The sequence below is a fragment of the Lepidochelys olivacea genome (genome assembly GCF_965140295.1).
Source record: "Lepidochelys olivacea isolate rLepOli2 genome assembly, chromosome: 14".
NCBI lineage: Eukaryota > Metazoa > Chordata > Testudines > Cheloniidae > Lepidochelys > Lepidochelys olivacea.
Window position 1 is genome coordinate 31,835,706 of NC_140424.1, and position 12,981 is coordinate 31,848,686.

At 58.2% G+C, this 12,981-nt stretch overlaps 2 protein-coding genes across 2 annotated transcripts; both read left to right on the forward strand.

The window, feature by feature from the left end:
- The first annotated feature begins 4,784 nt into the window (after positions 1–4,784).
- Positions 4,785–8,328, forward strand: RPS5 (ribosomal protein S5). Its single transcript, XM_084646995.1, has 6 exons — positions 4,785–4,941; positions 6,329–6,434; positions 6,819–7,028; positions 7,151–7,279; positions 7,458–7,556; positions 8,218–8,328. Exons 2-6 carry the CDS (start codon positions 6,330–6,332, stop codon positions 8,284–8,286), a joined length of 612 nt encoding a protein of 203 aa, XP_084503121.1. The 5' UTR covers positions 4,785–4,941; position 6,329; the 3' UTR covers positions 8,287–8,328.
- A 2,900-nt stretch (positions 8,329–11,228) lies between these two features.
- Positions 11,229–12,092, forward strand: LOC311531306 (RING finger protein 225-like; the record flags this gene model as incomplete). The annotated part of the gene is made up of 1 exon (XM_084648551.1): positions 11,229–12,092. The coding sequence occupies one exon, from the start codon at positions 11,229–11,231 to the stop codon at positions 12,090–12,092; it is 864 nt and encodes a 287-aa protein (XP_084504677.1).
- Between the last annotated feature and the right edge of the window lie 889 nt (positions 12,093–12,981).

The following is a 12,981-nucleotide window of genomic DNA, read 5'->3' on the forward strand; positions in this document are numbered from 1 at the left end:
ATATTTTGCCTGGGCAACTGGTATAAACTGTACCGGTAGGAGCCCTCTCTGCCAGGCTAAGCTGCATCTCCTCCAGGAGGGTTTGCTGGTATAGCCACACTGGTGTCCAAGTGACACCAGGTCCAGAGAGTGTTCCCATCTCTGTGTTTGGGGGGCAGTGCAGCCCAGTGGATACAGCTCTGGCATGGGAGTAAGGACCAGCGGCGGCTCATGACTTTTGTGTCACCTCCTAGGGCAGTGGTTTTCAATCTGTGGGTTGTGACCCAGTACTGGGTTGCGGAATGTAAGGCACTGGGTTGCGGCAACTCTGGTCAGTACTGCTGACTGGGCCGTTAAAAGTCCCGTCGGTGGTGCTGCCCGGGTAAGGCAGGCTAGTACCTACCTGTTCTGACATGGCACTGCACTCCGGAATTGGCCAGCAGCAGGTCTGGCTCCTAGGCGGCAGAGCCACAGGGCTCCGCATGCTGCTGCTGCCCCTACCCTGAACAGTGGCTCCGCACTCCCATTGGCTGGGAACCAGCCAATGGGACCTGGGGTGGAGCAGTGCCTGCGGGTGACAGCATCATGGAGCTGCTTTTGCACTTCTGCCTAGGAGCCAGACCTGCTGCTGGCCGTTTCCGGGGCGCAGCATTGTCCATGGTGCCAGGACAGGCAGGAAGCCTGCCTTTGCACCTCCGCTGTGCCACTGACTGGGAGCCGCCTGAGGTAAGCCCATACCGTAACCCCGCATCTCAATCCCCTGCCCCAGCCCTGATCCCCCCCAACCTGGAGCCCGTTCCAGCACCCTAAACCCCTCATCCCTGGCTCCAGCCCAGAGCGTGTACCCACAGCCCAGACTCACTCCCACACTCCACACCTCTGCCCCAGCCCAGACCCCCCTCCCACACCCTGAACCCCTCATTCCTGGCCTCACCCCACAGCCCTCACCCTCACACTCCAACCCTCTGGCCCAGCCCACAGCCCAAACCCCTTATCCTCAACTCTGTTGTGTTGCGGGCATCAACAATTTTCTTCAACTGGGTTGCCAGAAATTTTTTTGAAAACCACTGGCCCATGGTATGATTTAATAGCCATTATTATAAGGTTATTTTTAAATGCACGGAAAAGAATCTAAATGGATCCGTTTACCAAGAAAGAAGAAGAAGGATAATTGCAAGGAAACCAAAAAAGTTTAAATTCCCATATATTTTCACATGAATTTAAAGTCTGGGCCGGCTTAAGTTAAAGGCCTCAGTGTAAATTGACATTGTTCAGCTAGTTGCATCATGTGCCTCTGCTTAGCACATTTTCATGCATTCAAATACTAGACTGCGGTCACTTATAGTGCCAGCAATTAAAAAGAGAAAAAAAGCACACTGGCACTTTAGGCAACAGGTAACTTACAACATTGCTGTAAAAAAAATATTCAGTCGGCCAATCAGGACCGGAAAATCCCGTGTTCTTTAAGTGGGCAATTCGCTACAGAAACAAAAAATACAATATCACAGTCATTCATTCAAAATTAACAAGGCACTTTGGTACGGCATGGCATGGGTATGGTAAACAGCCATGGGAACACGGCAGTGTCTTGAGGCTAGGAGCTATACTGAGATCTGAACCACACACAGGGCTGCTTTCTTGGAACGGTTGGGTGTTGCGTTTCGCTACTTGTGAGAGGGAGTTGGGACAGATTTCAATCAAATCACAAGCACTTCTTGTGGCCTTGTGTTATCTTATTGCGCATAGTACTCCTGGAGGAACTATGTGCCAAAAATTAAAAATTCTGCAAAATTATGCTTATTTTATTTGTCAAAATAATACAATATAATCACACCAGTTTCAATTATTTTGTTAATTTATTTAAACTACAATACAGAAAAAAGTCACGATAACTATTCAGCATTTCCTAAACATATGAAAGTTAAATTACAAATACTAGGGAACCAATACCTGCGTTCCAGTTATAATCCTGGCTGGCTACTTTGGGAAGTGCTTGGTTCTGATTGTCCTGACATTTTATTGACTGCTTGATAAACATTTTATTTGCCCTCAAAGTCTTCTTTGAGATAAGTAAAATAGATCCTGACCTGTAATTAACCCCATTGTGCCACTCTGGCACAGGAAAAAAGTGAGACAGAACCTAGATTTTCCTAGCTGACCATTTACGATAAGGCTCCTTTCCTCCACTCTGGCAATGTAATGGAGCCTTAAAACTTTTACATGTGTTTTATGCATCTGGGGGAATTGACTAAGAATGGGAACAATTAACTGCCTCAGAGGACAGAGCCTGCCTCACGCCCTACCTCCAAACAACCCGAAGCCCTACCCACCCAGGCTGGGTGAGCAAGAGGGACAGAGTCACCCCCATGCATGCTCACACGCCCAGCTCCTTCCCCGCCATGGTGATTTATGCCTCTGCCTGTTGCTCCGAGCATGGGTAATGTGTCCTCGCATATTTCTTTGCTTCCCCATTTTTCTGTGGGGGAGCAAAGAAATCTGCGGACAATATGAATTCTGCACCTGAGCAGTGGTGTGGAATTCCCTCAGGAGTAATATAGACAAGAGTCACTGTCCTTAAAACTGTATGTGCACAAAATGTATTTTGTAGCTTTGGGGAATTAGTGGTTAGGCTGCACCTCCTGGGCCTGGGCTGATGAGCCACCACGCCTCAGGACACCAGGTTCTATCCCTGTCTCTGCCCTGCTAGATGACCATGGGCAAGTCTCATCTCCTTTGTGCATCAGTTTTCCCCATATGTATGTAACGCTTCTGCCCGAGAGTTGGCAGCAACAAGGGCCGGGTTCAATATCTAGGGGATCCATTCCAATAACACAATGCAAACCGTCTCGAGCCCCCACCCAGTGACCTGGGACAAATATATACCACCCCCGCTGGGCGCCTCCCAGAGGCAATACTTCCCCTCTCACAAGCACCTAGTCTGAGTGTAGCAAAAAGCCTTTTAATAACAGAGAGAAACAATGTGGCATTATGTTGGGGAAACACCACCAACAGGATTCATAACACAACCCATGAGCAAAAAAAACCCACCCCAAGCAAATTGGGGCATGCCCTTTCCCTTTGGTTCTTGAGTCCAGCAACCCCAAATCACCCAAAGTCCCAAAAGTCCAATGACCCCAAAGTCTATGTCCCTGGTCAGGGCAGCCCCAGAGTTCAAAAGTTTATCTGCAGAGCTTTACCTCCCTACCCGGGTGGAGATGGAGGCGGGGGTAAAAGGCACCTTACATGATCTGAAGCTGACCGCCCCATAGGCCTTCGCTCCGCCAGCTGCCCCACAAACTGCTTCGCTCAGCTCCACGACCCATAAGCAGCTCCCGCCATCCCACAAACTGCTCCGCTCCACCTCCCACCAGCAGCTCCCGCATTCCCATGAACTGCTCCACCAGCCTATCCACAAGGCACTCCAGCTGTCCCGCAAACTTCTCCACAATATATCTTCAGGCCCCCCCACTACTTAACACAACACTCAGTGATTTCAGCTCTTAGTCAGTTCAGCTCTTTGGTGAATTCAGCTTGTAATAGAGGAGCCCCAGTGCTGGTGAACCATTAGCCCAAAGTGAGCTCAGCAGCATGTAACTAGACTCCTAATGAAACCAAAATTAGCTCTGATATGCCACAGCAGAGAAAGGAGAAAGTGTAATTAGCATGTAAGGCCCAGCCCACCAAGAGACCCATACCACCACTTATCACCAACCTCTCTCAGTTCAGAGTTTTAGAACCCATGACCCTTGCCTAGCGAGTGCTACTGAGTTGATGGTGACTCCCTCCATCATAACAAAAGGCCAAGTACAGTTCCAAGCACAGTTCCCATAATCAGGGTACTAACAATTTATTCTTCCTGCCCCAATAACAGAGACACTGGGGATCCCACAGCAGCCAAAGTGACCATTTGGGCAGCTATGGCCTCATTCTAGGCGGGGTGGGTGTGCCTATGCAAATGAGATCAGCCCCTGAAGTTCTTTTCCACAACTTGCCACACCTCACCACCAGATGTCAGGGTGGAGCTCACCCTGACACTGCTTACATGTAAAAGCGGGATAACACTCATGCCCCTCCCATGTAAAGTGCTCTGAGATCTGCAGCTGCAAGCACTAGGTGTGTTTACCCCTGTGCTACAGGTGGGGCAGTGAGGGCCCTAGACTGACTCTGCCCTAGACCACCCAGGCATCTTACACCTGAGTACCAGCCCAGCTTGCTGCTCTTGGTCAGCCCTGTGTGTACACCCCTGTTGCCTCGCAAAGCCGTTCTCTCCAGCCCATTGGAGCACCATGGAGCTTTATACACTCTCTGGCCGTGACCCCAGCCCCTGTCCCCAGGGGGACCCACAGCACCTAGTCTCAGGTGGACCCCCAGTCCACGGTGGACTCCCAGCCTCAGTCTCCGGGGGAGGAAAAAGCCTGAGCTCAGGAACGAACCCTGCAGCTGCTTTCCCACTAATGCCCGCGGAGAGGGTACATAGGGCAGTTGTGCCCTCAGTAGACATGGCGTTGTTCGCTTCGCAGCTGCCAGTGCACAAGCCCGATAGCAGGGCAACCTGGCAAATCGGACGGCTCTGGGCTTTGTGGTTCCTCGCTACCACGCTCGACAGAAGTGGTGGAGGTACATAAGACATACTACGCATGCGCTCGCTAGAGCGGCTATTTTTGAAACGAAAGGGTGAGCGGCGCACGCATGCGTCAGAGAGGGGTCGTACATGTAGACCTTTCCGGGCGTAGAAATGGGAGCATGCTTAGGCACGCACGCAACAGATTTGCGGGCAAAGACCTGGGCGGAAGCGAGGCTTCGGGACGCCTCGTCGCACCTGCGTGCTGCCTCTGTACGCAGAATGGCGCATGCGTAGTTCCCCACCGGAAGCTCTTCTGGGGCCCTCTCGCTCTTAAGAGCCTGGGAGACCCCGTGGAGAGTTCTTTTTCCTGGGCTGGACGCTGCTGGAGCTGCCGCCATGTGAGTGCGGGGGGAAGGGATAGGAAGCCGAGTGGGGCTGGGGCCCCGCGTGTGGGGTGACGCGGCGGATGGAATCCTGGGGCCGTGCGGGGGGCGACGGGAGGGGGGATGGATCCCCGGCGGTGCCGCCGCGCGTGGGGCGAAGGGGCGGGTGGAACCCTAGGGGCGGGAGGGCCACGCGCGTGGGGTGATGGAATCCCAAGGCGGCGCGTGGAGCCATGCAGGGACGTTGGAACCTCGGGACCGCGCTTGGGGGCGGGAGGACCGGAACCACAGGAGATGTTCCCAGGTGTAGCCTCCTCCCCATGGGGCTTGATTCCCCACGCGTGCCGGGTCCCATTCCTGCCGTGCAGACACCGCCTGTTCTCCCCCGACGGGCGCAGTGAGCCGAGTGGGCACCGCAGTGACGCGCCCCAGGTGGCAGCAGCCAGAGGCAGCAGGTGGTTGTTGCGCCGCACAGGCTCTGTGCACCCCGAGCAGTGCGCTCCCCACAGCAGCTATCCTAGAGATTCCTCCTTGGGAGTCATTTTGCGCAGTCCCCCACCACAGGGGGGCTGTATATGTAGGGGCGTTGCCAGCAGATCAAGGGACTTGATCGTTCCCCTCTGTTTGGCATTGGTGAGGCCTCATCTGGAGTACTGTGTCCAGCTTTGGGCCCCACACTACAAGAAGGATGTGAACAAATTGGAGAGAGTCCAGGGGAGGGCAACAAAAATGATTAGGGGACTGGAACACATGACTTATGAGCACATGATTTATGAGAAGAAGCTGAGGGAAGGGGGATTGTTTAGCCTGCAGAAGAGAAGAATGAGGGGGGATTTGATAGCTGCTTTCAACTACCTGAAAGGGGGTTCCAAACAGGATGGATCTAGAGTGTTCTCAATGGTGGCAGATGACAGAACGAGGAACAATGGTCTCAAGTTGCAGTGGGGGAGGTTTAGGTTGGATATTAGGAAACACTTTTTTCAGGAGGGTGGTGAAACACTGGAATGCGTTACCTAGGGAGATGGTGGAACCTCCATCCTTAGAGGTTTTTAAGGTCAGGCTTGACAAAGCCCTGGCTGGGATGATTTAGTTGGGGATTGGTCCTGCTTTGAGCAGGGGGTTGGACTAGATGACCTCCTGAGGTCCCTTCCAACCCTGATATTCCTTGACTTGGGGAGGGGGCTGTCCCATGGGTGTCAGTGGGGATTGCACACCAATGTGGGGACATTGAGGGGGGCTGCTGATGAGGTCCAGGGGGTTGCTCTGCCAGGGGTCTGTGGAGTTTGGGGGGGTCTGCCCTATAGGGATGGGCCATGGCATTGGGGTGCCCCATATGTGGGGGGGGTTCAGTGTGGGACATGTGGGTGCTGCATTGCCTGACCCTCTGTTTTTCCCTCCCCAGAATGACCGAGTGGGAGACTGTGCCCGCTGTGGCGGAGACTCCCGACATCAAGCTCTTTGGGAAATGGAGCACGGACGATGTTCAGATCAATGACATCTCTCTTCAGGTTTGGGGAGCCCGAGTGGTGCCTGGGTTCCCCACACACACACCTCACGCTCTCTATATGCAGTAGGAAGTGCTGCAGGGAGTAAGGCAGGATGCCTGGGTCCCCCTATAACTCATGGCCTCTGTGCGCAGCGGGAGGGGCTGCAGGGAGTGAACAGCTCACACCCTATCTGTACCCTGTCAGGGGGAGGGGTGGGGGGGTATCTAGGTCCCTCACCTCTCCTCACAGCTCACGCCTTCTGTGCACCCTTATAATAAGTGAAGTAGGATGCCTGTGTCTGGCACCCCATTGCTCTCAGACTGTGGCTGTCCCTGTCAGCATGGGTGTGTGTGTGTGTGTGTCCCTCCCCGACTGCCCATGAACCAGTCTCTCTCCCCGGCCCAGGACTACATTGCGGTGAAGGAGAAGTACGCCAAGTACCTGCCCCACAGCGCCGGGCGCTACGCAGCCAAGCGCTTCCGCAAGGCCCAGTGCCCCATTGTGGAGCGCCTCACCAACTCCATGATGATGCACGGCCGCAACAACGGCAAGAAGCTCATGACTGTGCGCATCGTCAAGCACGCCTTCGAGATCATCCACCTGCTCACCGGGGAGGTGGGCTGCTGGGTGGTCCAGGGTCGGGGTGCTGGCTGTCCTGGCCAGGCAGGGGTGTGGGAGGGAGGGTTTGGGGGTGGGGCTCTGTCCTAGCTGACCTGTCCATGCAACTCTTTGTGCAGAACCCCCTGCAGGTCCTGGTCAATGCCATCATCAACAGCGGGCCCAGGGAGGACTCAACCCGCATTGGCCGTGCCGGCACTGTCCGAAGACAGGCCGTGGATGTGTCCCCGCTGCGCCGCGTCAACCAGGTACACCCCTCCCTGGCCATGCATGTGCGCACAGTGTGCTCCTCCGTTCCTGAGCGTCACTCCCCTCCCCATGTGGCTGTGCCTGGTGCCCACTCCACAGTGTGTATGGGCTGGGCACTGTGCCCACTGGCTCTGGGCACCTGGTAACCCCTTTCTGCCCCTCCCCCTCCCCCCCCAGGCTATCTGGCTGCTGTGCACTGGGGCCCGCGAGGCCGCCTTCCGCAACATCAAGACCATTGCTGAGTGCCTGGCCGATGAACTCATCAACGCTGCCAAGGTGAGAACTGGGGCCAGGCTTGTCCCATTGCGCTGGGAGATGCCCTCATCCTCTGCTCTGAGCAGGTGGCCAAGCGCTGGGCTCCCAGACAGCACCCTGCCCAGATTCGTGCTGTTTGGAGTCTGAGGCCTGGCTCAGCTCAGCCCCTGCTTCCCGTGGCCTGCTCAGCCCTTTGTCGCTTAGGGGCTGGCTGTGCACAGGGACGGTCCCACCAGTGCAGCCACTCGTGTTGACACAGACTGGTGTCAAAGGGCTTCTGTACCATGTAGCTGCTTCCTCTCTGGTGCGTTGCTAGCCTGGGTCACCGCCGGGGGGGTGACTGTGCCTCCTGGGGGCTGTGTGGATAACTACACCCGAAGGAGGGGAGATTTCTCCAGCTGCCCCCCTGGCTTTGAGTCCATGTGTGTCCCTAGCAGTGAAGGGCTGCAGGACTGCTCCTGCCCCAGGGTCTCCAATGGCCCCCTTTCCTCACCTGCCCCAGGCAATTAGTATGACCCTTTGAGCCCTGCTGGCAGCTCCCTGCCCTACAATTGTCCCTCTGCAGTGCAGTGCTGTCACCACTGGGGGGTGCCCATGTACCCTAGCGGGTGCTGAGCTGGGTCTTAGGCTGTGGGGGTGGCTCCACCATGGAGGGGAATCTCACCATTTTTCCCCCTCCCAGGGCTCCTCCAACTCCTACGCTATCAAGAAGAAGGATGAGCTGGAGCGTGTGGCCAAGTCGAACCGTTAAAGCTGTGGAAACTGCCCCAATAAACTCTGTGATTCCACTTGCCCCCCTGTGTGTTCTCTCTGAGCTGCTGGCCCCCACCTGCAGGAGGAGGGAGTGAGCCCTGCTTGATGCTGCCCTTCCATGACCTTCTCCCACCCTCTCCTGCGGACTGCTCTTTTGCCCTTGCTGGGGACAGGGTTGTGGGGGGCAGATGGCCTCGCTTGCCTGGAGAGGTGTGGATGGCAGTGGGTTTCCCCAGAGTGGGCTTGGGGTTGGCGGTGGGCCGCAGCTGGCTCCAGCTGTGGGATGGATGTGAGAGGGGGGCCTGCTCACCACTGCCTGAGCCCAGAGAGCACTGCAGGGATCATAGTGAGGCAGGGCAGTAGAGCCTGCTCCATCTTGGGGGTGGGGACAGCTGCTTGCAGGCCTGGCTCTGCCCCATGTATCCCCTAATAGCAGTTGCCCCTGGGGGCCCACAAGGGATGGATGGGCTGAGAGCTGCTGCAGGGGCTTGCCCTGCTCATGCTCCAGCAGCTTTTCTTGGGGATGGAGGAAGAGCAGGGCCCCCTCTTGAAACTGAGTCACCTCCATCTACAACAGGGGCAGCCCTAGCTCTCCGCTTCCTGCATGGATCCAGCAAAACTCCCCTGGCTGTCCTTTGGTCGAGGCTGGATGCTGATCTCTGTTCCCAGGGGCCCAGAGCATGTGGTCACAGAGCAGGGAGGTGGCCCATGGTGATTGGGGTGGGGAAGGGCTAATTGGCCCTAGGCCACAGGGAATGGTCGGGGAGAGGGTTGTTTTGTGTGACAGAGGAAGCCAGTTCCCCAAGGCAAAGCTGGCTGGGCTGGTTAGACCAGGTGGGCTGGACCAGAGGCCCCAGTTCTGAGCTCGCCAGAGCTGGCTGGCACAAGGTGCAGGATTCAGAGCAGGTTTGCTGGGCTGGGCCTTGGTGCAGGATCTAGGCCTGTTGGAGCAGAGTAGGGAGCCTCAAACTCATTACAGGGTGTGGGCAGTAGATCTGACCCCATGGATGCCTGCCTGCTCATCCCCCCCATAGGGTCTGAGTGTCTGCCCTCCCCTGCACTGCCAGCTTCCCCAGCCAACCTCTCCAGCCCCATGGTATCTAGACCCTGCTACTTAGCACTTGCTTTTTGTCCAGGCGTAACAGCTTGGGTCTGGGCCCAGAGCAGGCCTGTTGCACAGCACAGCTATGCTCTGGGGTATGGCTGGGAGAGTACCAGCCGCATGCACACCCCTCCTTTTCCCGCTGTACACATCTCTCTGCCCAGACCCCTACTGAAGGAGCTAGCCTGGGGCGTAGCAGATGCCCTCTCAGCTCATGTGTGGGGCCTATGGCTTTCTCTGCTGTGCTGCCCAAAGAGTTGGGTTTAGACTGGAACACTCCATGTGTTGGATTCACTTTCTAGGGCTGGGCCTAAGCCCCCAGTATGGCACAAGGGGGTGCTGTTCTGTGGGGGCAGGATACATTAGGGGGCATGGCACGGCACTGAAGTGAAGGGAGCAGTCCAGGGGTGCTGTTCTTCAGGGAGCAGGGCAGGGGTTCAGCAGGTGGTGCTGGTCTCTATGAAGTGGGGTGGGGAGCGGCAGGGGGCAATGGGCTGTAGTGAACTGGGGTGGGGGTGCTCAGCAGGGGTGCTGTGTTGTAGGGGAGGGAGTGCTTTGCTGCAGGGAGTAGTGGGGAACTCAGCAGGAGGCCCTCTGTTGCAGGGAGTGGGGTTGGGGGCTGAGCAGGGGGGCTCTCTGGCTGGGGGGTGAAGGGTTAACCCTGGCAGAGCCAGCTGCTGGTCACATTCCTGGCCAGTAGCCACAGGAAGGGAATGCGGTGGCACCGGCTCCTCACCCTGGCCGCACCCAGCCCCACAAGAACTGGGCGGGCTGGGGCGGCAGGGCGGGCACCACTAGGGGAAATGCTCCCTGCAGGGGGCAGATTCCAGAACCTGGGAGCTGCTGGGGCCAGCAGCACCAGGAGGAGCAACCCCAGTACACCTGCTGCAGTAACATCCCGGCTGCACCCAAGCCTGGATCAGGTGAGCCTGACTATTGGGACTGAGCCCAGAGCTAAGCTTCCATGGGCTGGGGCTCAGGATTGGGGGGGCACCGGCAGAGTGAGGGGCACTGGCAGGGCTGGGTGGAGCCCAGGGGTAGGATAGTGGGGGGCGGAAGAGGAAAGGGGCACTGCCTGATCTGGGAGGAACCCAAGCCTGGGGTAGCAGGGGGCTGTGGGTTGGGAGTGAGGGGCACTAGCAGGGCTGGGGGGAGTGCAGGGGTAGAATGGGTGGGGGGGTTTGAGGGGCACTGGCAGAGCTGTTTGGGGGAGCCCAGGGCTGGAATAGCAGTGGGGGCAAGATTGAGGGGCACCAGCAGGGCTGGGGGGGAGCCCAGGCCTGGGTTAGCATGGGGGTGTGGGTCAGGAGTGAGGGGCAACGGCAAGGCTTGGGGGAGCCTGGGGGAGGATAGAGGGGACTGAGGGGCACCAGCAGAGCTGTTTGGGGGAGCCCAGGCCTGGGCTAGCAGGGGCTGTGTCTTGGAAGTGAGGGCACTGGCAAGGCTGGGGGGCTGGCAGTGATGTGCTTTGGGGTGTGCGTCCCCTGGATGCCTCCCTTTTCCTTCCCCCCCTCCCCCCCGCCAGCTGGGAGTGTCTGGCAGCTCTGTGCTGTGCCCGAGCCCCAGGTGGAGCCGTATCGGGGTGACTCCAGATTAGCCGGGGAGCGGTCGATAGTCTACCCCTGAGGAATTGGGCGTGTGGGGGGGCGGCGACCAACTTGGCCAGGCCATGGGGCGCGTTATCTCCACTGGGTAAATATTGTCCTTTCTCTCTTCCCTCCCCAGAGACGTCAACAGGGGCCAGGCCGGACTGTGTCTGCTGGCTGGCACCACCTTGGCCTGAGGGACCTCACTCGCTGTACCTCTGCCCTTACTGGCCAGGGGAATCAAACCTTGGCATGGCAGCACCAGGGGAAGTAGGGCAGGGGAGGCCCCGGGGCGCTGAGCTGGCAGAGGGGGGCCCCTGGGGTCCTGAGGAGGAGGAGGATGAAGACGAGGCCTCCATGGACTGCGTGATCTGCTTCTCGCCCTACGACCGGTTGTTCAAGGTGCCCAAGGTGCTGGGCTGCGGCCACACCTTCTGCCTCGAGTGCCTGGCGCGTATCAACGTCTCCTCGGAGCAGGTCAACGCCATCAGCTGCCCCGTGTGCCGGGAGCTGACCTGCCTCCCCACCCGCAAGGGCCTGCCTGGCCTGCCCACCTGCCGGGACCTGCTGGACCGGCTGCCCCTGGCGCCCGCCGCCCCCTGCAGCTCCGTGCGCTTCAGCCGGCGCCGCGGGCTGCTGTATGTGCCGGGCTGGGGGAACCGGAAGGGCCGGGGGCTGGCGCTACCCAAGCCAGGCCCTGCCCTCAGCACGGTCAGCCTGAGTGTGGACGTGGGGCGGCCGGCACCGCGGGGCGTAGGCGTGGGCCTGGGGCTGCGGGGGATGGGCTGCTCCAGCTGGCCCTTTGCTGTGGCTGTGGCTGTGGCTGTAACCGTCACCGTGGGGCTGGTGATTTCCGCTGTCTACATCTTCTTCCTGCTGCCGACGACCCACGGGCTGGGGCCAGGTGTGGGGCTGGGCAACACCACCTGGCAGGTGCCTTGGCCCAATGGCACCGCTGTGCCGCCACCTCTGCCCAGTGACAGAGGGCTGCCTGCACAGATCCCCAGGGACAGGGCTGCGGGGCTGGCTGGAGAGATGGAGCCTCCATTGCATGGTATCAGAAGGAAGAGATGGAGGGGCCTGGGCCCCCCAACACTGAACCCACCCAGGAACTGACATGGGGCCTAGCCCCCCGTGAGCCCTGAACTCCCAGCTAGGAGGTGGAGGCTGGGCCACAAGCGGATACTGTCACAGGGGCACCCCCTACTGCTTCTTTCAGCTGACACCTCCAGACTTCCTACCCTCTCCCCCAGGTTTTGGGGCTGTGGCTGGGGGGGGGCAGAAGCTTTGAGCCCCCAGGAAACTGTGCCCTAGATCGAGTCCATCGAGGGGGGTCAAAGGCCCTGATTTGCTGCTAAAAGAAATCAATGAGGGACCCCTCCCCCCAACACCAGCTTCCCCCTGTTTCTCCCCTCCCCCCTTCATTAAATGATTTTATTTTTCATGGGTGAAGGCTCTGAAGGGTCTGTGGCAGCAACAGGGGAAAGCCAAAAAGGGCTCAAGACTTGACCCTACGTGGGGCGAGGGGAGGTGGGGGCTGGGAAGCAGGACTCCTAGGTTCTAGCCTGGCTCTGGGAGGGGACTGGGGCCTAGTGGTTAGAGCAGGTGCCTGGGGGCTGTGTGCTGGGAACAGCTTGTGCTCAATTTCCTCCCCCACCTCCGCTCCTAGTGCAGGGAGGGTTAATGGCACTTTCTCTCCTTTGCCCCAGGGGCCCAGCACTACAAGGTTTCCCGCTTGCAGATGTTTCCTGGGTGCTGGGGCCTGCACACTCCTCCACCCTCACCTGTCCGGTCACCAACTGGCCTCCGCTGGAAGAGGAGGGGCCCAGCCACTGGAGTGCCAGTCTGCACCCAGCCAGGAGTCCTGGCTCCCAGACCCCCCATGCTCTAACCACTAGACCCCATGGCCCTCCCAGAGCCAGGACCCAGGAGTCCTGCATTCACTCTAAGCGCACCCTGGAGCTCTACTTCCTCATGGGCAGAGCATTGCAGCCAGGGCTGAGAA